This window comes from Eptatretus burgeri, chromosome 13 (genome assembly GCF_056783735.1).
Source record: "Eptatretus burgeri isolate ZD-2024b chromosome 13, Ebu_testis_v1, whole genome shotgun sequence".
Taxonomy (NCBI): domain Eukaryota; kingdom Metazoa; phylum Chordata; class Myxini; order Myxiniformes; family Myxinidae; genus Eptatretus; species Eptatretus burgeri.
Window position 1 is genome coordinate 78,482,772 of NC_140973.1, and position 27,134 is coordinate 78,509,905.

The window sequence follows — 27,134 nt, forward strand, 5'->3', positions numbered from 1 at the left end:
ACACAGACACAGACACAGACACAGACACACAAAACCCGGCAATAAGGGATATCTAACGAATCCAATAACAAAATCGACTAATATAACCAATTTACTTGTAAAAATCTTCAATTTTGCAAGTAATAAACAAACAGAGAGGGTCTTACCCTGTATTCATTGAAATGTTCTGTGTCTTACCCAGGTGCGCATGTGCAATGTGGCACTACCGGGGAATAAACGATGCAGCCAGGCTTTAATACAGGGGCAATATAGACATGCTCAATCACTGAACTCAACAGGACAAATGAGCCCTACTTTCCGCAGGTGGACGAGCTCTGCCTCGACTTTAGAACACATCATGTGAGGTGCAGACAACTGGCTTCGCACTCTCATCCGCATAGATTTTGGCTTCAACACCTTTACAGGTAAACACCACCTTCAAACAATGAGGAGTATTTGACAAGTATAGCATTGTGATAAACATCACAGACAATCGACTTGATCTCAGGCCAATCAAATTTGATAGATTTAAGCTAATTACTCCCAAATAAGGTCGGCCCATTACCGTGTATGATCCACAATAGTAATACCCATGATGCACCATTGTAGGTGACCTTCATATCAGCACAACAATTTACAGATATCAGTTCATTGGTACACGTTTGTAACTTGGCGTTCCCAGATCTGAATGCAGACCTCATAGTCTCCAAGCTAAACAGCCTTTTGGAAGTTCAGAGCTCATGATTGACTGGCTGGTGCCAGTGTCCAGTTACATCCTCACGGAATGTCATTCAGCTTGACATCCAGAACAATAGGTTCGCTTTTGCCTGACATACTGAGAAGATCATACTCCTCGGAAGCAGGAAGGGCTTCCTCTACCAATCCTCGGTCAGCTGAATCGTTGGTGGTGAACTATCCTCTGCTGCGATGCCGAATCGATGATGTGGTGGACCATATCATGCTGGGATGCTAGACGACACATCTTGTATAGATGGCCTGCTTTGCCACAGTTATGACAGGTATACAGTTCATATGATCTGCCACAGCTATGATCCACATGTTACGTAGATATACTCCTGCTATATAATGCACATACAATAAGCACAACCTGGCTCCACACAATAAGCACAACCCTATCCGACCACATAACATGACATGGATTCAATTAGATGCTGTGGTTTATGTTTCGTGTGATCAAGTACCTTGCAGGCTCAGGTACCTCGGCTCACATACCTAGGCTCAGGTGCAGCGGGTTCATTAACCACATATTCTTCTTTCCTCTGTTCTTTTGGCTTCTGTCTTCAGGCGGACAGGTCAGCTGGTGTTACAATCCTGGACAGGTCGCCACTCTGACACAGGAAGCCAGGGCAGGAATTTTTGTATTTGGCCAGGGTTCTGGTGACAGCTTGTTCTAACAAATCGTCTTTGCAAAAGACACTGTGGAATCTTTAACATCCATCAACAAATTTATTAACTTCTCATCCCACCGACAAAACACCAGGATGACAGTTTATAGCTCAGGGACAAGTAGTGCATACCTCTAGGCTAGGCCATCCTGCCAGCACAAAACAATCACATGGGAAGATTTCTCTTTAAAAGGAAGCAAAAACAACAACCACGTGCAACGTTGGATGGAATATCCTCAGATTTCTCAATCCCAAAAGTAAAAGCTGCTTTGAGGTTTTTTTTTTTGAACATCTGGAAAACATAAAGTCCAACATGTGCAATATGCCAAGGATTCCACAAGTGTGGAATTGGACGCTGAGCTTGGGCTTTGTGTATATATATATATATATATATATATATATATATATATATATATATATATATATATATATATATATATATATATATATATATATATATATATATATACACACACACACATACACTGGTGAGAAAACAGATTGTTGGGGGATAACGTCCCAGCTAAGCGAGGATACGGACCATGTTGGGCCAATGAAGAAAAAGACGAAAACAAGCTGAGAACATTTCCATACAAAGCATATATTTACAATTAAGAGAGGAAAGGTATGTGCCACAGTGAATGGGGATTATTATTATGTACAGCAGGGACAGCAAGGAATTTGTGGGGTGTGATAAAAGGCAAGCAATTTACAAAAGCAGATGCAGAGCAGACTTATCCCGTTATATCTTCTACGATCTTAACTTATGCTACGACAGGCGCCATCACATACACACACACACACACACACACACACACACACACACACACACACACACACACACACACACACACACACAAACCTGATGAACATTCGATAGCCAGAAGGAAGGAGAGCAGATGAGGATTAACGGCCTCGCAATACCTGGCACGGATGGCCGACCGAAGCGGTCTCATGCACACATCTGGCGCGACACGGGCCAGAGCCTCGCACCGCTCCGCGTCCCCGCACAGTGACCCCGTCCCTCTCCGCCCGTCCTGCCGTGTTCTGGCGATTGGACGAGGGTCGCGTCGGCCCTGCGTGCCCATTTGGGGCATCCCCGGTGAAATGCAGTTGGTGCTGTTAACGTGCTTGGCTTGTCCCCACATCACGCGGACGAGTGGCCTGGGCCATGCAGCACGCCCCGTTTGATGGCAAATTGTATCGATGCGGAGGTGCGGGATGATTTTTTCCCATGTGCAAGAGATGTTGGTAGTCGAGGTGGTGAGTTTTTGGTTAGCAAAGGTTGAGCAAGGTGAGACGCTATTGTAAATTTGTGCGCAGATTTGAATGAAAGGGTGCCATACGCACGCCAGGCAGAGTCTTTGTTCATGTTGTGAGTCTTTCACAGGCTGTTAATCATAACGTGTGTGTGTGCTTGCTTGATTTGTCTCATGGATAAAAGGAAAGGGTTGAAATGGAAATCAGGATTGAAAAGAAGATGGAGATATAATTCGAAGACAGAGCTATGAGACCCATGCAATGCACTTCGTGCCATTAACCGATTGGACATGAGGGGAAGGTCTGACTGCACAAAGACGAACGAAATAACTGCCTGGGGATCACTATATGTTGGGTGCCATTGCCTTAGAGGCATGCTGTTTTGCAGAACCGCATCAATATGCATGTATATATATATATATATATATATATATATATATATATATATATATATATATATATATACATACAACTTCTCCCCTGCTTTTCAAGCTGAGGAACCTACACAAAGCAACCATGAAAGGCGACCCAAGGTAAACCCTTTGTTGTTTCAAACCCTTCCGAGTGTTCCTTCACAGCTGAAAAGACATTCACAACTAGTACATACATGAGAATCCCAATGCTACAAACTCCCCAGGCTGCCGGACTGGTTTCATCGTATTGGCGAATCATCAGCGAAAGCGCAAACAGAAATGCATAACTGTCAGGCTCCCAAGTATGTACCACATGTAAACGTCAAAAGGAGTCAATATATAAATTAAAAACAGATCCACTCACATCTCTCACCTGTGAATGGAGGGAATAACCAATTATCTCTCACTCAATCAACTAAACCCAGGTGGCTGGGATAATAAAAATAAATTGACTCCTCCCATGCTCTTCGAGCCGAAGAGGCTGCATAAAGCAACCATGAAAGGCTACTGAAGGTCAGCCCTTTGCTCTTTCAAACCCTTCCCAGAGTTCCTCCACATCTGTTAAGACGTTCACAATAGTACACACATAAAGAAACCCAATGCTACACACCCCTCAGCTGCCGGACTGGTTTCATTGCTTGTTTGTGAATCAGCGACAGCACAAGCAGAAATCCAAACCAACAAGGCTCCCAAGCATGTTGCACGTGCAAATGTCAAAAGCAGTCAACACATAAATAAACCAGAGAGTTGGTGTCAAAGCCACTCAATGCTCGCCTGTTTATACATTTATCGTTTTTAAAAGACTAGTCTCATGATATTTTTCATCAAAGATGGACGGAGGTTACTGTTTTTTCACCCCTGTCTGTTTGTTTGTTTGTGAACAGTATTATGGAAAAACTCATTGACGGATTTCGACAAAACTTGGTGGGGGATTAGGTATGGCCCAAGGATCATGCCATTCGATTTTGGACTTGGTGCAAAGTCCAATATGGCCGCTACGGCGGCCATTTTGAAAAAAATATTTGAATTTTTGTTTTTGCATTTCTACATGTTTTAAGTGATTTCCAACCCCAAAAAAAAAATTTGTTTGAGAAAAAAAAAAAAATTTGCACCTTTTTTTTTCAAAAAATTTTTGATTTTTTTGAAAAAAAAGGTGCAAATTTTTTTTTCTATTTTTTTTTCATTTCTACATGCGCGTCGATCTACTTTAGTTTATTCAATCGTGGTTCAGTTGAGTCTGATCCGTTTTGACGTGCAATGAATAGGATATCAGGTTCACTTAAGTGACCCAGCAGTATTGGCGGCGGAGGTTGTGCACTCTCCCGAGTGCTTCCCCTCTAGTTTATAAAGCATTGCAGTGAAGTCTGATCCAAATCATTTTAAAGCAATATATGTATTTGTATATTGTAATCAGTAAAAAATAGTGTGGTGGATAAAAACATTAGAAAGGAAATAACTTGCACCAAAAACTTTAACATTTTCACGCTCACACTCACGCCAGGGGTATCGCTATGGCTCTCTGTTCTTCAACAGGCGAGCTAAAAAAAATTAAAATCATTTGTTAATTTAAACTTCACTACCCCAAAGCAAACTCCATGCCAAATATCAGCATCCTAGTACACATATTAATGAATGGCAAGCTTCTAAATAACTTGCACCAAAAACTTTAACGTTGATGTGCTACAAAAAAGTTAAGTTCACAACAGGTCGACAATTTGAAATTATTTTTTAATTTCAACTTCACTACATCAATAATATACCCCAAAGGAACCTCCATGCCAAATATCAGCATCCAAGTACACATATTAAATGAATGGCAAGCTTCAAAATAACTTGCACCAAAAACTTTAACATTTTCACACTCACGCTCACGCTGGGGGTATCGCTATAGCTCATTGTTCATCGAACAGAAGAGCTAAAAACGAAGACCCCCCCCCCACATATATATATATATATATATATATATATATATATATATATATATATATATATATATATATATACACATATACATACACACACACACACAACCCGTCACTTTGCTGACGAGAATATTAAGGGGTGGGTGGGAAAGAGGGAGGAAAAAGACAGAGGAGGGAGGAGAGGGAGAGGAGATAGAGATAGAGATAGATAGAGATAGAGACAGAGAGAGACAGGAGGGTGCTGCACTGTATTCGGCAGGAGCAGAGAGAATATGTTCTGCTTTATGAACAAAACACAGAGTGTGTGTGTTTGAGTGTTTGAGTGTGTGTGTGTGTGTGTGTGTGTGTGTGTGTGTGTGTGTGTGTGTGTGTGTGTGTGTGTGTGTGTGTGTGTGTGTGTGTGTGTGTGTGTGTGTGTGTGTGTGTGTGTGCGTGTGTGTGCGTGTGTGTGCGTGTGTGTGCGTGTGTGTGCGTGTGTGCGTGTGTGGCCAATATCGGCAATTTTTTTGGTAATGGACAGATTGGAGCCATTGTGATTACAGTACGTATGGTATACAAGAAACAAATTTTTAAAACAACATGGCAATATAGATGTTTCAGGGAGATGTGCATAAATATTATTCTTCAAAAACAGCTGCCAATCATCATGTGACAGGTGGAAAACATTTGGCTTGGCAATTTGGAAAACATGTTGACACGGCACACAGTTCGGAAATCGCATGTTATCAAACGTACTGTAGTTTGCTTTGAAACTCACAAAGAGAAAGCACATAACCTTTTTAAATGCACACCCAATTTATATAAAATAACCAATTGCTTTCGAAACAGCCATGAGGACAAAGGAAACTGTGATCACCCATACGCTGCTGAGGTCAAAAGTTAAAACCTCCACCACAGCATCACATACCACAGGGCCACCACCATGGGCCGAGGTGAGAGTTCGGTCCGTGCACCCATGAATCATGCGCACCACACGCATGTAACCAAACATGCAGGCATGCACACACCCCCACGGAGAGTCCCTTTACCAATCCAAACCTAGCCATTTGTACCACCTCCCTATTGTGGAAGAAAAATAATTATATTCACGTACTCTCAATTATAATTATTGCTGGTGCTTTATAAGTTTAATTTTTTATGCTATAGTCGAATTGGCTGTCCGTTATGTTTCCCTTGACCCAAGAGTCTTTTGACCTAAATATTCATAAAAGGAATGCCTTACCATGAAACAGGGTGAGCTGGTTGATAACACTCCAACTTTTGCTATGATTATGTCATTCGCTTTCACCCAGTGGACACGTATTGCAGTTGGAGTTATTTTGCCTAATGCTTATCAGACCCATGTGGCCAGCTGTAGGTCATCATGCTCCCTCTTTGTTCTACCCCTCCACTCTTACCAAAATATATACATATATCAGGAAATGTAAGCTTAGTTTAGTGCAAATCATTGTGGATGTTTACATCCCAGTGTTTTGGAATCCGTGGTACCGCGCAATAAATGTTCTTTGATGAAATGTACTTTTCCTTGTGGACAGTGGATCATTTGGGTGTAAAGAGAAAATTGAGTAATAGGATTTACACCGAGTCGGTTAACAACAAATTCCACAACACTATCAAGACACCAACTGTACCGTTATTGACTGTAGGGCGCTCGGCAAGTGACTTAAGCACTCAATCAAACATTCCAATGAAATGGTTGATAAGGAAGAGCTGGCTTGGCAAGCAATAGCAAGTTGATTGGTCATGGCATGTACCCACAAAAAACCTCTTCATGCACCACCAGGAAAATTTGGTCATCCTACAGACATCTTCGGTTATCATTGGTGACATGTACAGCATTTGGCGAATAACTTCTGGTCATGATGGCGCAAAGAATATCTTCTGACCCTGCAGCCCCATACTTGGCGGCTGTTGTATCCCGACAGAAAGACAACACAAACACAAGGGACCAGGGTTAGCACGACTCATGTATTGCAGCCAAGATGGCAGAATCTCAATCCCCGGCAGGAAGGTCGCATGACCTGTGATCCGCTGATATATCACGTGAAGATGCAAACACAACATATTTCCCCCCTCTTGCCCAAAGGTTAAATATTACAGTCTCTGTCATAAAGGGCCCTCAAAATGGCCCTATACAAAATGATGGCCCTCGCGATCAGGAGAGTGGGACTGGCAGAGTTTCGCCGGAAACGAATGATCCGAGTTTCGTGCCCTCTCATGTTCTTGAGCAAAACTCTGAGAATATGTTGATTTGCGACCTTTGTGACGATCACAGCGTGTCCGTCGAACCCCTATCCGTCGAACCTCTGAGTAGTGGCTTTTCTGAGCAAGGGGATGATGACTTTGTTGTGTGTTAGATTGTTCCTGAGTTTTGTGTGATATAGTTTTGTTAGATCGTTCCGAAGTTTTGTGATGGTGATAGTATGATTGTGTGACAGTTTTTAATGACTTTTGTGCTTTGCATATTCTTCTCTTTTACTGTTGTTGCAGACGCCACTCGCCATTTTTGTGTTCACTAAAGCCTACTGAAAGGGTCTACTTTTTTTTGTTACTTCTGCTTCACATTACATAATTATTGTGACGTTTGAGATGGATATCTTAAAATGGAGATTTTTTCTTTGGTCTCAACTTAACTCGGAAAGCATCACAGGAGTCTTTCAGTGGAGTATGAAGATACTAGTAGAACTCTGATATGCCTTATTTAGTAGATCTGGGAGACCCCCCCCCCCCCGAGTAATATTGTTGTGGGCCGTGGTTCAGTGGCGATAAACGACCACTGGATGGAGCAGTGGAGTCGTCTTCCACCGAACACACGGAATTTAGGTCGTGACTCTCGGATAAGTCCGAGAGTTCACGGGTCCCTTAGCAGACCGTGGTCGCCAATACTTCGACTTTGTGGGGTATGGTTAATTGCCTAATTTCAATATATCGAAATACCCACGTGGTCCAACTACCGGGGAAACCACACCCTCGACCGACTTTGTCCGAATCGAGTCGCTATCACCGACTCGGATCCGGCGTAACCAAGCGGAAGTTACCAAAGCTGCGCCAGACCAAATGAACAATCCATGCCACGAACGGCCCTACCAATTCGTAACACGCACCTTGCTCGGCCAATGGAGGAAAGCACAGAAAACGAGCTGGTACATTTAACAACGATAATCTGGGAGGGGGAGGCAGAGCAGAGTTATCACGAATAAAAGGCAGACAATGTACAATGAGCAAAAAAGCACTGAACAATCCTACTTAAAGACGGGGCCCACGGACACGCGCGTGCACACACACACGCACACACGCACACACGCACACACGCGCACACGCGCACACGCGCACACACGCACACACGCACACACGCACACACGCGCACACGCGCACACGCGCACACGCGCACACACGCACACACGCACACACACACACACACACACGCACACACGCACACACGCACACACGCACACACACACACACACGCACACACACGCACACACACACACACACGCACACACACACGCACGCACACACGCACGCACACACGCACACACGCACACGCGCACACGCACACACGCACACACGCACGCACGCACGCGCGCACACACGCACACACGCACGCACGCACACGCACACACACGCACACACACGCACACACACGCACACACACGCACACACACGCACACACGCACACACGCACGCACGCACGCACACATGCACACACACACGCACGCACACATGCACACATGCACGCACGCACGCACACACGCACACACACGCACGCACACACGCACGCACGCACACATGCACACATGCACGCACGCACGCACGCACGCACACGCACACGCACACACAAGAAACTGGACCCGTGGGTCTTTAGTCGGTAGAGCCGAGTACCTCCCCGCCTCGTGCGGTTTCACCGGACCCGCACTTGTGGAGCTCGGAGTCCGTGAACGGGGATCCCAGCTCGAGCACTCCAACGCAAACCACCACGGTGGGACTCGAACCCACGACCACGTCTCCGGCAGCTCGGCCACCACCACCACGACGAGAATCCCCCGCAAAGGGCCGCAGACTCTCGAACCACGACCGTGGACCAAGCCAATCGCCACAATCACTGCAGAACACACTCGTCTTGTTCAACACACCGGTGGGAGGGGTTTCTTTTCTCACCACTCGCCTCCTGATTGGACGGTCGGTTGTCAGGCGACTCGTGGCGGCCCTTCATTGGTCGGGACCAACACTCCATCTGGCCAAGGCGGAGCCAGCCCTGAGGTGACGAAACCTCCGCTCACGTCCGTGGTCCCGAACACGTGCGTAATGGCAACCGGGTCGAGTGAGGGTGTTGTTGTTGTTGTTGTTGTTGTTGTTGTTGTTGTTGTTGTTGTTGTTGTTGTTGTTGTTGTTGTTGTTGTTGTTGTTGTTGTTGTTGTTGTTGTTGTTGTTGTTGTTGTTGTTGTTGTTGTTGTTGTTGTTGCTGATGTAGTTGTAGTTGTTGTTGATGAGGATATAATAAACCTGAGTATAAAATAACTCGTAGCGCACACATGTAATTCCCATTAGACAAAGGGGATGGATTCTAACTGTAAACACATACTTATCGAAATAACTGAACGACGGGGACTCTGGCTGTCTGTGTGCACAAGGTTTCCAAATCCGTAATGTTATATAGATTGCAGTAGATTCATAAGACGTCATTGCTGAGTTTGAATTTTAGTATATCAGTGAAAATGTGATGTGTATATTATATTAAATTTATACAACACCCCTTGGGATAAATATACACGGTATTTAAAATATTTTAAAGGCCGGAGAATAATTGAGCCCTCGTATATATTTGATGTGAGAGTCAAGTTCTCGTAGATCTACACGAGTTACCGGTGGATACACGAATGGAGTATCTCAGTTGAGGCGATTTGGGGACGCGTCCGGTTTTTTCTTTTTGGCCACAAGTTCACAACGGCTGTACGAATCGCTTCGCTCCCTGTACGAATCGCTTCACTCCCTGTACGAATCGCTTCACTCCCTGTACGAATCGCTTCACTCCCTGTACGAATCGCTTCACTCCCTGTACGAATCGCTTCACTCCCTGTACGAATCGCTTCACTCCCTGTACGAATCCCGGAATTTTCGGTGAAATCCCGGAGGACGCTCTGAGCGGCACGTTTGGTCCGGTGCTCGGTGTGTGTGTCGATCTGTGAGAGTCCTCACGAACCTCCATTTACAGGTACCTCCGTGTCCGGTGATCGGTCCACGATTGTTCGTGTTCCGTTTTCACTTCCTCACTCGGATGGTTCAACAACAAGTTCCGTGTTTTGTTTTATTTTAAAGACGTTCCGACTTCTCTGACCCCTGGGAAGGTTTCCGTTGTCACGTGTTCGGAATGAATGGTGTTTTAATAAAACTGTCGTTCTCCTTGTTAATCCAGTTGGCGATTTATTGCAACATCAACAATGAACATGATGATTAATAATAATTAAGAATCCTCGAGTGTTTGAGTGTTTGTAATGGAACGATGGGGGCACTGCGGGACGGATTGCGCCGTCAAGAGTGGAGGGACGGGGAGCCGATCGGGAAACCATGGGAGAAACCACCGAGAACGAGCGGAGCGTTTTATCAACGGAAAGTTAACATGTGGACTCGGCATCATGGATACGGTAACCTCGGGGGAAGCAAAGTGTCGGTAACGTCCATGGGAAGCAAACTGTCGGTAACGTCCATGGGAAGCAAACTGTCGGTAACCTCCATGGAAAGCAAAGAAAGTCTCTGTAACCTCGGCGGGAACCAAACTATCGGTAACCTCCATGGGAAGCAAACTATCGGTAACCTCCATGGGAAGCAAACTGTCGGTAACCTCCATGGGAAGCAAACTGTCGGTAACCTCCATGGGAAGCAAACTGTCGGTAACCTCCATGGGAAGCAAACTCGGTAACCTCCATGGGAAGCAAACTGTCGGTAACCTCCATGGGAAGCAAAGAAAGTCTCGGTAACCTCCACGGGAAGCAAAGTCTCGGTAACCTCTGCGGGAAGCAAAGAAAGTCTCGGTAACCTCCACGGGAAGCAAAGTAACTGTGATCTCCGCGAGAAGCAAACTTTCGGTAACTTCCATGGGAAGCAAAGAAAGTCTCGGTAACCTCCACGGGAAGCAAAGTGTCGGTAACGTCCATGGGAAGCAAACTGTCGGTAACCTCCATGGAAAGCAAAGAAAGTCTCTGTAACCTCGGCGGGAACCAAAGTCTCGGTAACCTCCACGGGAAGCAAAGAAAGTCTCAGTAACCTCCGGGGGAAGCAAAGTGTCGGTAAGCTCCATGGGAAGAAATGAAAGTCTCGGTAACCTCGGGGGAAGCAAAGTGTCGGTAACCTCCACGGGAAGAAAACTATCAGGAACCTCCATGGGAAGCAAAGTCTCGGTAACGACCACGGGAAGCAAAGTCTCGGTAACGACCACGGGAAGCAAAGTCTCGGTAACCTCCACGGGAAGCAAAGTCTCGGTAACCTCCGCGGGAAGCAAAGTCTCGGTAACCTCCGCGGGAAGCAAAGTCTCGGTAACCTCCGCGGGAAGCAAAGTCTCGGTAACCTCTGCGGGAAGCAAAGTCTCGTTAACCTCTGCGGGAAGCAAAGTCTCGGTAACCTCTGCGGGAAGCAAAGAAAGTCTCGGTAACCTCCACGGGAAGCAAAGTAACTGTGAGCTCCGCGAGAAGCAAACTTTTGGTAACTTCCATGGGAAGCAAAGAAAGTCTTGGTAACCTCCACGGGAAGCAAAGTGTCGGTAACGTCCATGGGAAGCAAACTGTCGGTAACCTCCATGGAAAGCAAACTATCGGTAACCTCCATGGGAAGCAAACTGTCGGTAACCTCCATGGGAAGCAAACTGTCGGTAACCTCCATGGGAAGCAAACTGTCGGTAACCTCCATGGGAAGCAAACTGTCGGTAACCTCCATGGGAAGCAAAGAAAGTCTCGGTAACCTCCACGGGAAGCAAAGTCTCGGTAACCTCCACGGGAAGCAAAGTAACTGTGAGCTCCGCGAGAAGCAAACTTTCGGTAACTTCCATGGGAAGCAAAGAAAGTCTCGGTAACCTCCACGGGAAGCAAAGTGTCGGTAACGTCCACGGGAAGCAAACTGTCGGTAACCTCCATGGAAAGCAAAGAAAGTCTCGGTAACCTCGGCGGGAACCAAAGTCTCGGTAACCTCCACGGGAAGCAAAGAAAGTCTCGGTAACCTCCACGGGAAGCAAAGTCTCGGTAACCTCTGCGGGAAGCAAAGAAAGTCTCGGTAACCTCCACGGGAAGCAAAGTCTCAGTGAGCTCCGCGGGAAGCAAAGTGTTGGTAACCTCGGGGGAAGCAAAGTGTCGGTAACCTCCATGGGAAGCAAACTATCGGTAACCTCCACTGGAAGCATAGTGTCGGTAACCTCGATGGGAAGCAAAGAAAGTCTCGGTAACCTCGGCGGGAACCAAAGTCTCAGTAACCTCCATGGGAAGCAAAGAAAGTCTCAGTAACCTCCGGGGGAAGCAAAGAAAGTCTCAGTAACCTCCGGGGGAAGCAAAGTGTCGGTAACCTCCATGGGAAGCAAAGAAAGTATCGGTAACCTCGGGGGAAGTAAAGTGTCGGTAACCTCCACGGGAAGCAAACTATCGGTAACCTCCACGGGAAGCAAACGATCGGTAACCTCCATGGGAAGCAAACGATCGGTGACCTCCATGGGAAGCAAACGATCGGTGACCTCCATGGGAAGCAAACGATCGGTGACCTCCATGGGAAGCAAGCTATCGGTAACCTCCATGGGAAGCAAACTGTCGGTAACCTCCATGGGAAGCAAACTATCGGTAACCTCGGGGGAAGCAAAGTGTCGGTAACCTCGGGGGAAGCAAAGTCTCGGTAACCTCGGGGGAAGAAAAGTCTCGGTAACCTCCGCGGGAAGCAAATAAAGTCTCGGTAACCTCCACGGGAAGGAAAGTCTCAGTAACCTCCACGGGAAGCAAAGAAAGTCTCAGTAACCTTCAGGGGAAGCAAAGTGTCGGTAACCTCCATGGGAAGAAATGAATGTCTCGGTAACCTCCGCAGGAAGCAAACTCTCGGTAACCTCCGCGGGAAGTAAAGAAACTATCGGTAACCTCCATGGGAAGCAAACTGACGGTAACCTCCATGGGAAGCAAACTGACGGTAACCTCCATGGGAAGCAAACTGTCGGTAACCTCCATGGGAAGCAAACTGTCGGTAACCTCCATGGGAAGCAAACTATCGGTAACCTCCATGGGAAGCAAACTGTCGGTAACCTCCATGGGAAGCAAAGAAAGTCTCGGTAACCTCCACGGGAAGCAAAGTCTCGGTAACCTCTGCGGGAAGCAAAGAAAGTCTCGGTAACCTCCACGGGAAGCAAAGTAACTGTGATCTCCGCGAGAAGCAAACTTTCGGTAACTTCCATGGGAAGCAAAGAAAGTCTCGGTAACCTCCACGGGAAGCAAAGTGTCGGTAACGTCCATGGGAAGCAAACTGTCGGTAACCTCCATGGAAAGCAAAGAAAGTCTCTGTAACCTCGGCGGGAACCAAAGTCTCGGTAACCTCCACGGGAAGCAAAGAAAGTCTCAGTAACCTCCAGGGGAAGCAAAGTGTCGGTAAGCTCCATGGGAAGAAATGAAAGTCTCGGTAACCTCGGGGGAAGCAAAGTGTCGGTAACCTCCACGGGAAGAAAACTATCAGGAACCTCCATGGGAAGCAAAGTCTCGGTAACGACCACGGGAAGCAAAGTCTCGGTAACGACCACGGGAAGCAAAGTCTCGGTAACGACCACGGGAAGCAAAGTCTCGGTAACGACCACGGGAAGCAAAGTCTCGGTAACGACCACGGGAAGCAAAGTCTCGGTAACGACCACGGGAAGCAAAGTCTCGGTAACCTCCGCGGGAAGCAAAGTCTCGGTAACCTCCGCGGGAAGCAAAGTCTCGGTAACCTCCGCGGGAAGCAAAGTCTCGGTAACCTCCGCGGGAAGCAAAGTCTCGGTAACCTCCGCGGGAAGCAAAGTCTCGGTAACCTCTGCGGGAAGCAAAGTCTCGGTAACCTCTGCGGGAAGCAAAGTCTCGGTAACCTCTGCGGGAAGCAAAGTCTCGGTAACCTCTGCGGGAAGCAAAGTCTCGGTAACCTCTGCGGGAAGCAAAGTCTCGGTAACCTCCATGGGTAGCAAACTGTCGGTAACCTCCATGGGAAGCAAACTGTCGGTAACCTCCATGGGAAGCAAACTGTCGGTAACCTCCATGGAAAGCAAAGAAAGTCTCGGTAACCTCCACGGGAAGCAACGTCTCGGTAACCTCTGTGGGAAGCAAAGAAAGTCTCGGTAACCTCCACGGGAAGCAAAGTAACTGTGAGCTCCGCGAGAAGCAAACTTTTGGTAACTTCCATGGGAAGCAAAGAAAGTCTCGGTAACCTCCACGGGAAGCAAAGTGTTGGTAACGTCCATGGGAAGCAAACTGTCGGTAACCTCCATGGAAAGCAAACTATCGGTAACCTCCATGGGAAGCAAACTGTCGGTAACCTCCATGGGAAGCAAACTGTCGGTAACCTCCATGGGAAGCAAACTGTCGGTAACCTCCATGGGAAGCAAAGAAAGTCTCGGTAACCTCCACGGGAAGCAAAGTCTCGGTAACCTCCACTGGAAGCAAAGTAACTGTGAGCTCCGCGAGAAGCAAACTTTCGGTAACTTCCATGGGAAGCAAAGAAAGTCTCGGTAACCTCCACGGGAAGCAAACTGTCGGTAACCTCCATGGGAAGCAAACTGTCGGTAACCTCCATGGGAAGCAAACTGTCGGTAACCTCCATGGGAAGCAAAGAAAGTCTCGGTAACCTCCACGGGAAGCAAAGTCTCGGTAACCTCCACGGGAAGCAAAGTAACTGTGAGCTCCGCGAGAAGCAAACTTTCGGTAACTTCCATGGGAAGCAAAGAAAGTCTCGGTAACCTCCACGGGAAGCAAAGTGTCGGTAACGTCCACGGGAAGCAAACTGTCGGTAACCTCCATGGAAAGCAAAGAAAGTCTCGGTAACCTCGGCGGGAACCAAAGTCTCGGTAACCTCCACGGGAAGCAAAGAAAGTCTCGGTAACCTCCACGGGAAGCAAAGTCTCGGTAACCTCTGCGGGAAGCAAAGAAAGTCTCGGTAACCTCCACGGGAAGCAAAGTCTCAGTGAGCTCCGCGGGAAGCAAAGTGTTGGTAACCTCGGGGGAAAAAAAGTGTCGGTAACCTCCATGGGAAGCAAACTATCGGTAACCTCCACTGGAAGCATAGTGTCGGTAACCTCGATGGGAAGCAAAGAAAGTCTCGGTAACCTCGGCGGGAACCAAAGTCTCAGTAACCTCCATGGGAAGCAAAGAAAGTCTCAGTAACCTCCGGGGGAAGCAAAGAAAGTCTCAGTAACCTCCGGGGGAAGCAAAGTGTCGGTAACCTCCATGGGAAGCAAAGAAAGTATCGGTAACCTCGGGGGAAGTAAAGTGTCGGTAACCTCCACGGGAAGCAAACTATCGGTAACCTCCACGGGAAGCAAACGATCGGTAACCTCCATGGGAAGCAAACGATCGGTGACCTCCATGGGAAGCAAACGATCGGTGACCTCCATGGGAAGCAAACGATCGGTGACCTCCATGGGAAGCAAGCTATCGGTAACCTCCATGGGAAGCAAACTGTCGGTAACCTCCATGGGAAGCAAACTATCGATAACCTCCATGGGAAGCAAAGTGTCGGTAACCTCGGGGGAAGCAAAGTCTCGGTAACCTCGGGGGAAGAAAAGTCTCGGTAACCTCCGCGGGAAGCAAATAAAGTCTCGGTAACCTCCACGGGAAGGAAAGTCTCAGTAACCTCCACGGGAAGCAAAAAAGTCTCAGTAACCTTCAGGGGAAGCAAAGTGTCGGTAACCTCCATGGGAAGAAATGAATGTCTCGGTAACCTCCGCAGGAAGCAAACTCTCGGTAACCTCCGCGGGAAGTAAAGAAACTATCGGTAACCTCCATGGGAAGCAAACTGACGGTAACCTCCATGGGAAGCAAACTGTCGGTAACCTCCATGGGAAGCAAACTGTCGGTAACCTCCATGGGAAGCAAACTATCGGTAACCTCCATGGGAAGCAAACTGTCGGTAACCTCCATGGGAAGCAAAGAAAGTCTCGGTAACCTCCACGGGAAGCAAAGTCTCGGTAACCTCTGCGGGAAGCAAAGAAAGTCTCGGTAACCTCCACGGGAAGCAAAGTAACTGTGATCTCCGCGAGAAGCAAACTTTCGGTAACTTCCATGGGAAGCAAAGAAAGTCTCGGTAACCTCCACGGGAAGCAAAGTGTCGGTAACGTCCATGGGAAGCAAACTGTCGGTAACCTCCATGGAAAGCAAAGAAAGTCTCTGTAACCTCGGCGGGAACCAAAGTCTCGGTAACCTCCACGGGAAGCAAAGAAAGTCTCAGTAACCTCCGGGGGAAGCAAAGTGTCGGTAAGCTCCATGGGAAGAAATGAAAGTCTCGGTAACCTCGGGGGAAGCAAAGTGTCGGTAACCTCCACGGGAAGAAAACTATCAGGAACCTCCATGGGAAGCAAAGTCTCGGTAACGACCACGGGAAGCAAAGTCTCGGTAACGACCACGGGAAGCAAAGTCTCGGTAACGACCACGGGAAGCAAAGTCTCGGTAACGACCACGGGAAGCAAAGTCTCGGTAACGACCACGGGAAGCAAAGTCTCGGTAACGACCACGGGAAGCAAAGTCTCGGTAACGACCACGGGAAGCAAAGTCTCGGTAACCTCCGCGGGAAGCAAAGTCTCGGTAACCTCCGCGGGAAGCAAAGTCTCGGTAACCTCCGCGGGAAGCAAAGTCTCGGTAACCTCCGCGGGAAGCAAAGTCTCGGTAACCTCCGCGGGAAGCAAAGTCTCGGTAACCTCCGCGGGAAGCAAAGTCTCGGTAACCTCTGCGGGAAGCAAAGTCTCGGTAACCTCTGCGGGAAGCAAAGTCTCGGTAACCTCTGCGGGAAGCAAAGTCTCGGTAACCTCTGCGGGAAGCAAAGTCTCGGTAACCTCCATGGGTAGCAAACTGTCGGTAACCTCCATGGGAAGCAAACTGTCGGTAACCTCCATGGGAAGCAAACTGTCGGTAACCTCCATGGAAAGCAAAGAAAGTCGGTAACCTCCACGGGAAGCAAAGTCTCGGTAACCTCTGTGGGAAGCAAAGAAAGTCTCGGTAACCTCCACGGGAAGCAAAGTAACTGTGAGCTCCGCGAGAAGCAAACTTTTGGTAACTTCCATGGGAAGCAAAGAAAGTCTCGGTAACCTCCACGGGAAGCAAAGTGTTGGTAACGTCCATGGGAAGCAAACTGTCGGTAACCTCCATGGAAAGCAAACTATCGGTAACCTCCATGGGAAGCAAACTGTCGGTAACCTCCATGGGAAGCAAACTGTCGGTAACCTCCATGGGAAGCAAACTGTCGGTAACCTCCATGGGAAGCAAAGAAAGTCTCGGTAACCTCCACGGGAAGCAAAGTCTCGGTAACCTCCACTGGAAGCAAAGTAACTGTGAGCTCCGCGAGAAGCAAACTTTCGGTAACTTCCATGGGAAGCAAAGAAAGTCTCGGTAACCTCCACGGGAAGCAAAGTGTCGGTAACGTCCATGGGAAGCAAACTGTCGGTAACGTCCATGGGAAGCAAACTGTCGGTAACCTCCATGGAAAGCAAAGAAAGTCTCGGTAACCTCCACGGGAAGCAAAGAAAGTCTCGGTAACCTCCACGGGAAGCAAAGAAAGTCTCGGTAACCTCCACGGGAAGCAAAGTCTCGGTAACCTCTGCGGGAAGCAAAGAAAGTCTCGGTAACCTCCACGGGAAGCAAAGTCTCAGTGAGCTCCGCGGGAAGCAAAGTGTTGGTAACCTCGGGGGAAGCAAAGTGTCGGTAACCTCCATGGGAAGCAAACTATCGGTAACCTCCACTGGAAGCATAGTGTCGGTAACCTCGATGGGAAGCAAAGAAAGTCTCGGTAACCTCGGCGGGAACCAAAGTCTCAGTAACCTCCAAGGGAAGCAAAGAAAGTCTCAGTAACCTCCGGGGGAAGCAAAGAAAGTCTCAGTAACCTCCGGGGGAAGCAAAGTGTCGGTAACCTCCATGGGAAGCAAAGAAAGTATCGGTAACCTCGGGGGAAGTAAAGTGTCGGTAACCCCCACGGGAAGCAAACTATCGGTAACCTCCACGGGAAGCAAACGATCGGTAACCTCCATGGGAAGCAAACGATCGGTGACCTCCATGGGAAGCAAACTATCGGTGACCTCCATGGGAAGCAAGCTATCGGTAACCTCCATGGGAAGCAAACTATCGATAACCTCCATGGGAAGCAAAGTGTCGGTAACCTCGGGGGAAGCAAAGTGTCGGTAACCTCGGGGGAAGAAAAGTCTCGGTAACCTCCGCGGGAAGCAAATAAAGTCTCGGTAACCTCCACGGGAAGGAAAGTCTCAGTAACCTCCACGGGAAGCAAAGAAAGTCTCAGTAACCTTCAGGGGAAGCAAAGTGTCGGTAACCTCCATGGGAAGAAATGAATGTCTCGGTAACCTCCGCAGGAAGCAAACTCTCGGTAACCTCCGCGGGAAGTAAAGAAAGTATCGGTAACCTCCGGGAAGCAAAGAAAGTCTCAGTAACCTCCGCGGGAAGAAAAGAAAGTCTCGGTAACCTCCGCGGGAAGCAAAGAAAGTCTCGGTAACCTCCACGGGAAGCAAAGTCTCGGTAACCGCCGCGGGAAGCAAAGAAAGTCGCGGGAAGCAAAGAAAGTCTCGGTAACCTCTGTGCGAAGCAAAGAAAGTCTCGGTAACCTCTGCGCGAAGCAAAGAAAGTCTTGGTAACCTCCGTGAGAAGCAAACTCTCGGTAACCTCCACGGGAAGCAAAGTCTCGGTAACCTCTGCGGGAAGCAAAGAAAGTCTCGGTAACCTCCGCGGGAGCAAAGAAAGTCTCGGTAACCTCTACGGGATGCAAAGAGAGTCTCAGTAACCTCTGGGGGAAGCAAAGTGTCGGTTACCTCCATGGGGAGAAATGAAAGTCTCGGTAACCTCCATGGGAAGAAATGAAAGTCTCGGTAACCTCCGCGTGAAGCAAAGAAAGTATCGGTAACCTCGGGGGAAGTAAAGTGTCGGTAACCTCCATGGGAAGCAAACTATCGATAACCTCCATGGGAAGCAAAGTGTCGGTAACCTCGGGGGAAGCAAAGTGTCGGTAACCTCGGGGGAAGAAAAGTCTCGGTAACCTCCACGGGAAGCAAAGAGAGTCTCAGTAACCTCTGGGGGAAGCAAAGTGTCGGTTACCTCCATGGTGAGAAATGAAAGTCTCGGTAACCTCCGCGGGAAGCACACTCTCGGTAACCTCCGCGTGAAGCAAAGAAAGTCTTGGTAACCTTTGGGAAGCAAAGAAAGTCTCTAACCTCCGCAAGAAGCAAACTCTCGGTACCCTCAACGGGAAGCAAAGAAAATCTCGGTAACCTCCACGGGAAGCAAAGTCTCGGTAACCTCCACGGGAAGCAAAGTCTCGGTAACCTCTGCGGGAAGCAAAGAACGTCTCCGTAACCTCTGCGGGAAGCAAAGAAAGTCTCGGTAACCTCCGCGAGAAGCAAACTCTCGGTAACCTCTACGGGAAGCAAAGAAAGTCTCGGTAACCTCCACGGGAAGCAAAGTCTCGGTAACCTCTGCGGGAAGCAAAGAAAGTCTTGGTAACCTTTGGGAAGCAAAGAAAGTCTCTAACCTCCGCAAGAAGCAAACTCTCGGTACCCTCAACGGGAAGCAAAGAAAGTCTCGGTAACCTCCACGGGAAACAAAGAAAGTCTCGGTAACCTCCACGGGAAGCAAAGAAAGTCTCGGTAACCTCCACGGGAAGCAAAGAAAGTCTCGGTAACCTCCACGGGAAGCAAAGTCTCGGTAACCTCTGCGGGAAGCAAACTCTCGGTAACCTCCACGGGAAGCAAAGAAAGTCTCGGTAACCTCCGCGAGAAGCAAACTCTCGGTAACCTCCACGGGAAGCAAAGTCTCAGTAACCTCCGCGGGAGCAAAGAAAGTCTCGGTAACCTCTACAGGAAGCAAAGTCTCAGTGAGCTCTGCGAGAAGCAAACTTTCGGTAAGTTCCATGGGAAGCAAAGAAAGTCTCGGTAACCTCCACGGGAAGCAAAGTCTCAGTGAGCTCTGCGAGAAGCAAACTTTCGGTAAGTTCCATGGGAAGCAAAGAAAGTCTCGGTAACCTCCACGGGAAGCAAAGTCTCAGTGAGCTCCGCGGGAAGCAAAGTGTCGGTAACCTCGGGGGAAGGAAAGTGTCGGTCACCTCCATGGGAAGCAAATTATCGGTAACCTCCATTGGAAGCAAAGTGTCGGTAACCTCCATGGGAAGCAAAGAAAGTTTTGGTAACCTCGGCGGGAACCAAAGTCTCAGTGACCTCCACGGGAAGCAAAGAAGTCTCAGTAACCTCTGGGGGAAACAAAGTGTCCGTAACCTCCATGGGAAGAAAGGAAAGTCTCGGTAACCTCCGCGGGAAGCAAAGAAAGTCTCAGTAACCTCCGCGGGAAGCAAAGAAAGTCTTGGTAACCTCCGCGGGAAGCAAATAAAGTCTCGGTAACCTTCGCAAGAAGCAAACTCTTGGTAACTTCCACGGGAAGCAAAGAAAGTCTCGGTAACCTCCACGGCAAGCAAAGTCTCGGTAACCTCCGCGGGAAGCAAAGAAAGTCGCGCGAACCAAAGAAACTCTCGGTAACCTCTGCGGGAAGCAAAGAAAGTCTCGGTAACCTCCACGGGAAACAAACTCTCGGTGACCTCCATGGGAAGCAAACTATCGGTGACCTCCATGGGAAGCAAACTATCGGTGACCTCCATGGGAAGCAAACTATCAGTGACCTCCATGGGAAGCAAACTATCGGTGACCTCCATGGGAAGCAAATTATCGGTGACCTCCATGGGAAGCAAACTATCGGTGACCTCCATGGGAAGCAAACTATCGGTAACCTCCATGGGAAGCAAACTATCGGTAACCTCCATGGGAAGCAAACTATCGGTAACCTCGGGGGAAGCAAAGTGTCTGTAACCTCGGGGGAAGCAAAGTCTCGGTAACCTCCGCGGGAAGCAAAGAGAGTCTCAGTAACCTCTGGGGGAAGCAAAGTGTCGGTAACCTCCATGGGAAGAAATGAAAGTCTCGGTAACCTCCACGGGAAGCACACTCTCGGTAACCTCCGCGGGAAGCAAAGAAAGTCTCGGTAACCTTCGGGAAGCAAAGAAAGTCTCTCACTTCCGCAAGAAGCAAACTCTCGGTAACCTCCACGAGAAGCAAAGAAGGTCATGGGAACCTCTGTGGGAAGCAAAGAAAGTCTCGGTAACCTCTGCGGGAAGCAAAGAAAGTCTTGGTAACCTCTGCGGGAAGCAAAGAAAGTCTTGGTAACCTCTGCGGGAAGCAAAGAAAGTCTCGGTAACCTCTGCGGGAAGCAAAGAATGTCTCGGTAACCTCCACGGGAAGCAAAGTCTCGGTAACCTCTGCGGGAAGCAAAGAATGTCTCGGTAACCTTCGCGGGAGCAAAGAAAGTCTCGGTAACCTCCACAGGAAGCAAAGTCTCAGTGAGCTCTGCGAGAAGCAAACTTTCGGTAACTTCCATGGGAAGCAAAGAAAGTCTCGGTAACCTCCACGGGAAGCAAAGTCTCAGTGAGCTCCGCGGGAAGCAAAGTGTCGGTAACCTCGGGGGAAGCAAAGTGTCGGTAACCTCCATGGGAAGCAAACTATCGGTAACCTCCATTGGAAGCAAAGTGCCGGTAACCTCCATGGGAAGCAAAGAAAGTCTCAGTAACCTCGGCGGGAACCAAAGTCTCAGTAACCTCCATGGGAAGCAAAGAAAGTCTCAGTAACCTCCGGGGGAAGCAAAGAAAGTCTCAGTAACCTCCGGGGGAAGCAAAGTGTCGGTAACCTCCATGGGAAGAAATGAAAGTATCGGTAACCTCGGGGGAAGTAAAGTGTCGGTAACCTCCACGGGAAGCAAACTATCGGTAACCTCCATGGGAAGCAAACGATCGGTGACCTCCATGGGAAGCAAACTATCGATAACCTCCATGGGAAGCAAAGTGTCGGTAACCTCGGGGGATGCAAAGTGTCGGTAACCTCGGGGGAAGAAAAGTTTCGGTAACCTCCGCGGGAAGCAAATAAAGTCTCTGTAACCTCCACGGGAAGCAAAGTCTCAGTAACCTCCACGGGAATCAAAGAAAGTCTCAGTAACCTTCAGGGGAAGCAAAGTGTCGGTAATCTCCATGGGAAGAAATGAATGTCTCGGTAACCTCTGCGGGAAGCAAACTCTCGGTAACCTCCGCAGGAAGTAAAGAAAGTATCGGTCACCTCCGGGAAGCAAAGAAAGTCTCGGTAACCTCCGCGGGAAGAAAAGAAAGTCTCGGTAACCTCCGCGGGAAGCAAAGAAAGTCTCGGTAACCTCTGCGGGAAGCAAAGAAAGTCTCGGTAACCTCTGCGCGAAGCAAAGAAAGTCTTGGTAACCTCCGTGAGAAGCAAACTCTCGGTAACCTCTGCGGGACGCAACGTCTCTAACCTCTGCGGGAAGCAAAGAAAGTCTCGGTAACCTCCGCGGAAAGCAAAGTCTCGGTAACCTCTGGGGGAAGCAAAGAGAGTCTCGGTAACCTCTGCGGGAGCAAAGAAAGTCTCAGTAACCTCTACGGGATGCAAAGAGAATCTCAGTAACCTCTGGGGGAAGCAAAGTGTCGGTTACCTCCATGGGGAGAAATGAAAGTCTCGGTAACCTCCGCGGGAAGCACACTCTCGGTAACCTCCGCGTGAAGCAAAGAAATTCTTGGTAACCTTTGGGAAGCAAAGAAAGTCTCTAACCTCCCGAAGAAGCAAAGAAAGTCTCGGTACCCTCAACGGGAAGCAAAGAAAGTCTCGGTACCCTCAACGGGAAGCAAAAAAAGTCTCGGTAACCTCCACGGGAAGCAAAGAAAGTCTCAGTAACCTCCGCGGGAAGCAAAGAAAGTCTTGGTAACCTCCGCGGGAAGCAAATAAAGTCTCGGTAACCTTCGCAAGAAGCAAACTCTTGGTAACTTCCACGGGAAGCAAAGAAAGTCTCGGTAACCTCCACGGCAAGCAAAGTCTCGGTAACCTCCGCGGGAAGCAAAGAAAGTCGCGCGAACCAAAGAAACTCTCGGTAACCTCTGCGGGAAGCAAAGAAAGTCTCTAACCTCCCCAAGAAGCAAAGAAAGTCTCGGTACCCTCAACGGGAAGCAAAGAAAGTCTCGGTACCCTCAACGGGAAGCAAAAAAAGTCTCGGTAACCTCTGCGGGAAGCAAAGAAAGTCTCGGTAACCTCCGCAAGAAGCAAACTCTCGGTAACCTCCACGGGAAGCAAAGAAAGTCTTCGTAACCTCCACGGGAAGCAAAGTCTCGGTAACCTCTGCGGGAAGCAAAGAAAGTCTTGGTAACCTTTGGGAAGCAAAGAAAGTCTCTAACCTCCGCAAGAAGCAAACTCTCGGTAACCTCTGCGGGAAGCAAAGAAAGTCTCGGTAACCTCTGCGGGAAGCAAAGAAAGTCTCTAACCTCCGCAAGAAGCAAGCTCTCGGTAACCTCTGCGGGAAGCAAAGAAAGTCTTGGTAACCTCCGCAAGAAGCAAACTATCGGTAACCTCCACGGGAAGCAAAGAATGTCTCGGGAACCTCTGCGGGAAGCAAAGAAAGTCTCGGTAACCTCCGCGCGAAGCAAACTCTCGGTAACCTCCACGGGAAGCAAAGTCTCGGTAACCTCCGCGGGAGCAAAGAAAGTCTCGGTAACCTCTACAGGAAGCAAAGTCTCAGTGAGCTTTGCGAGAAGCAAACTTTCGGTAAGTTCCATGGGAAGCAAAGAAAGTCTCTGTCACCTCCACGGGAAGCAAAGTCTCAGTGAACTCCGCGGGAAGTAAAGTGTCAGTAACCTCGGGGGAAGGAAAGTGTCGGTCACCTCCATGGGAAGCAAACTATCGGTAACCTCCATTGGAAGCAAAGTGTCGGTAACCTCCATGGGTAGCAAAGAAAGTCTCAGTAACCTCTGGGGGAAACAAAGTGTCCGTAACCTCCATGGGAAGAAATGAAAGTATCGGTAACCTCCACGGGAAGCGAAGAAAGTCTCATTAACCTCCGCGGGAAGCAAATAAAGTCTCAGTAACCTCCGCGGGAAGCAAAGAAAGTCTTGGTAACCTCTGTGGGAAGCAAAGAAAGTCTCGGTAACCTCCGCGGGAAGCAAAGAAAGTCTCGGTAACCTCCGCAAGAAGCAAACTCTTGGTAACTTCCACGGGAAGCAAAGAAAGTCTCGGTAACCTCCACGGCAAGCAAAGTCTCGGTAACCTCCGCGGGAAGCAAAGAAAGTCGCGGGAACCAAAGAAACTCTCGGTAACCTCTGCGGGAAGCAAAGAAAGTCTAGGTAACCTCCACGGGAAGCAAACTATTGGTAACCTCCATGGGAAGCAAACTATCGGTGACCTCCATGGGAAGCAAACTTTCGGTGACCTCCATGGGAAGCAAACTATCGGTAACCTCCATGGGAAGCAAACTATCGGTAACCTCCATGGGAAGCAAACTATCGGTAACCTATGGTGAAGCAAAGTGTCTGTAACCTCGGGGGAAGCAAAGTCTCGGTAACCTCCGCTGGAAGCAAATAAAGTCTCGGTAACCTCCACGGGAAGCAAATAAAGTCTCGGTAACCTCCACGGGAAGCAAAGAGAGTCTCAGTTACCTCTGGGGGAAGCAAAGTGTTGGTAACCTCCATGGGAAGAAATTAAAGTCTCAGTAACCTCCACGGGAAGCACACTCTCGGTAACCTCCGTGGAAGCAAAGAAAGTCTCGGTGACCTTCGGGAAGCAAAGAAAGTCTCTAATTTCCGCAAGAAGCAAAGAAAGTCTCGGTAACCTCCACGGGAAGCAAAGAAAGTCTCGGTAACCTCTGTGGGAAGCAAAGAAAGTCTCGGTAACCTCTGCGGGAAGCAAAGAAAGTCTCGGTAACCTCTGCGGGAAGCAAAGAAAGTCTCGGTAACCTCTGCGGGAAGCAAAGAAAGCCTCGGTAACCTCTGCGGGAAGCAAAGAAAGTCTCGGTAACCTCTGCGGGAAGCAAAGAAAGTCTCGGTAACCTCTGCGGGAAGCAAAGAATGTCTCGGTAACCTCCACGGGAAGCAAAGTCTCGGTAACCTCTGCGGGAAGCAAAGAATGTCTCGGTAACCTTCGCGGGAGCAAAGAAAGTCTCGGTAACCTCCACAGGAAGCAAAGTCTCAGTGAACTTTGCGAGAAGCAAACTTTCGGTAACTTCCATGGGAAGCAAAGAAAGTCTCGGTAACCTCCACGGGAAGCAAAGTCTCAGTGATCTCCGCGGGAAGCAAAGTGTCGGTAACCTCGGGGAAAGCAAAGTGTCGGTAACCTCCATGGGAAGCAAACTATCGGTAACCTCCATTGGAAGTAAAGTGTCGGTAACCTCCATGGGAAGCAAAGAAAGTCTCGGTAACCTCGGTGGGAACCAAAGTGTCGGTAACCTCCATGTGAAGAAATGAAAGTCTCGGTGACCTCCGCGGGAAGCAAACTCTCGGTAACCTCCGTGGGAAGCAAACTCTCAGTAACCTCCACGGGAAGCAAAGAAAGTCTCGGTAACCTCCACAGGAAGCAAAGTCTCAGTAACCTCCGCGGGAAGCAAAGAAAGTCGCGGGAAGCAAAGAAAGTCTCGGTAACCTCTGCGGGAAGCAAAGAAAGTCTCGGTAACCTCCGCAAGAAGCAAACTCTCAGTAACCTCCACGGGAAGCAAAGAAAGTCTCGGTAACCTCCACGGGAAGCAAAGTCTCAGTAACCTCCGCGGGAAGCAAAGAAAGTCGCGGGAAGCAAAGAAAGTCTCGGTAACCTCTGCGGGAAGCAAAGAAAGTCTTGGTAACCTCTGTGGGAAGCAAAGAAAGTCTTGGTAACCTCCGCGAGAAGCAAAGTCTTGGTAACCTCCGCGGGAGCAAAGAAAGTCTCGGTAACCTCCGCGGGAGCAAAGAAAGTCTCGGTAACCTCCACGGGAAGTAAAGTGTCGGTAACGTCTCTGCAGGAAGCAAAGTCTCAGTAACCTCCGCAGGAAGAAAACTATCGGTAACCTCGGGGGAAGCAAAGTGTCGGTAACCTCCGCCGGAGGCAAAGTGTCTGCAACCTCTGCCGGAAGCAAAGAAAGTCTCTGTAACCGACGCGGGAAGCAATGAAAGTCTCGGTAACCTCCGCAAGAAGGAAACTCTTGGTAACCTCCACGGGAAACAAAGAAAGTCTCGGTCACCTCCACGGGAAGCAAAGTCTCGGTCACCTCTGTGGGAAGCAAAGAAAGTCGCGGGAAGCAAAGAAAGTCTCGGTAACCTCCATGGGAAGCAAAGAAAGTCTCGGTAACCTCTGCAGGATGCAAAGAAAGTCTCGGTAACCTCTGCAGGATGCAAAGAAAGTCTCGGTAACCTCTGCAGGATGCAAGGAAAGTCTCGCTAACCTCTGCGGGATGCAAAGAAAGTCTCGGTAACCTCCGCGAGAACCAAACTCTCGGTGACCTCCGCGGGAAGCAAAGTCTCGGTGACCTCCGCGGGAAGCAAAGTCTCGGTGACCTCCGCGGGAAGCAAAGTCTCGGTGACCTCCGCGGGAAACAAAGAAAGTCTCGGTCACCTCCACGGGAAGCAAAGTCTCGGTCACCTCTGTGGGAAGCAAAGAAAGTCGCGGGAAGCAAAGAAAGTCTCGGTAACCTCCATGGGAAGCAAAGAAAGTCTCGGTAACCTCTGCAGGATGCAAAGAAAGTCTCGGTAACCTCTGCAGGATGCAAGGAAAGTCTCGGTAACCTCTGCGGGATGCAAAGAAAGTCTCGGTAACCTCCGCAAGAACCAAACTCTCGGTAACCTCCACGGGAAGCAAAGTCTCGGTAACCTCTGCGGGAAGCAAAGAAAGTCTCGGTGACCTCCGCGGGAAGCAAAGTCTCTGTGACCTCCGCGGGAAGCAAAGTCTCGGTGACCTCCGCGGGAAGCAAAGTCTCGGTGACCTCCGCGGGAAGCAAAGTCTCGGTGACCTCCGCGGGAAGCAAAGTCTCGGTGACCTCCGCGGGAAGCAAAGTCTCGGTGACCTCCGCGGGAAGCAAAGTCTCGGTGACCTCCGCGGGAAGCAAAGTCTCGGTGACCTCCGCGGGAAGCAAAGTCTCGGTGACCTCCGC

At 49.1% G+C, this 27,134-nt stretch overlaps 1 protein-coding gene across 3 annotated transcripts in view; it reads left to right on the forward strand.

Annotated features, from left to right (window-relative positions):
• The first annotated feature begins 9,819 nt into the window (after positions 1-9,819).
• Positions 9,820-27,134, forward strand: part of ATG7 (autophagy related 7) — a 53,913-nt gene continuing 36,598 nt past the window's right edge. Inside the window, exon 1 of one of the 3 annotated variants that reach the window (XM_085853273.1) lies at positions 9,820-10,192. Coding sequence is in view for 1 of the 3 variants with exons in the window: in XM_085853272.1 (XP_085709398.1) it covers positions 10,481-10,622 (142 nt within the window). In the remaining 2 variants the exon portion in view is untranslated. Of the gene's footprint in view, positions 10,193-10,473; positions 10,623-27,134 lie in introns of those variants that run through there. The other 2 variants (XR_015050930.1, XM_085853272.1) reach the window with 2 other exon arrangements.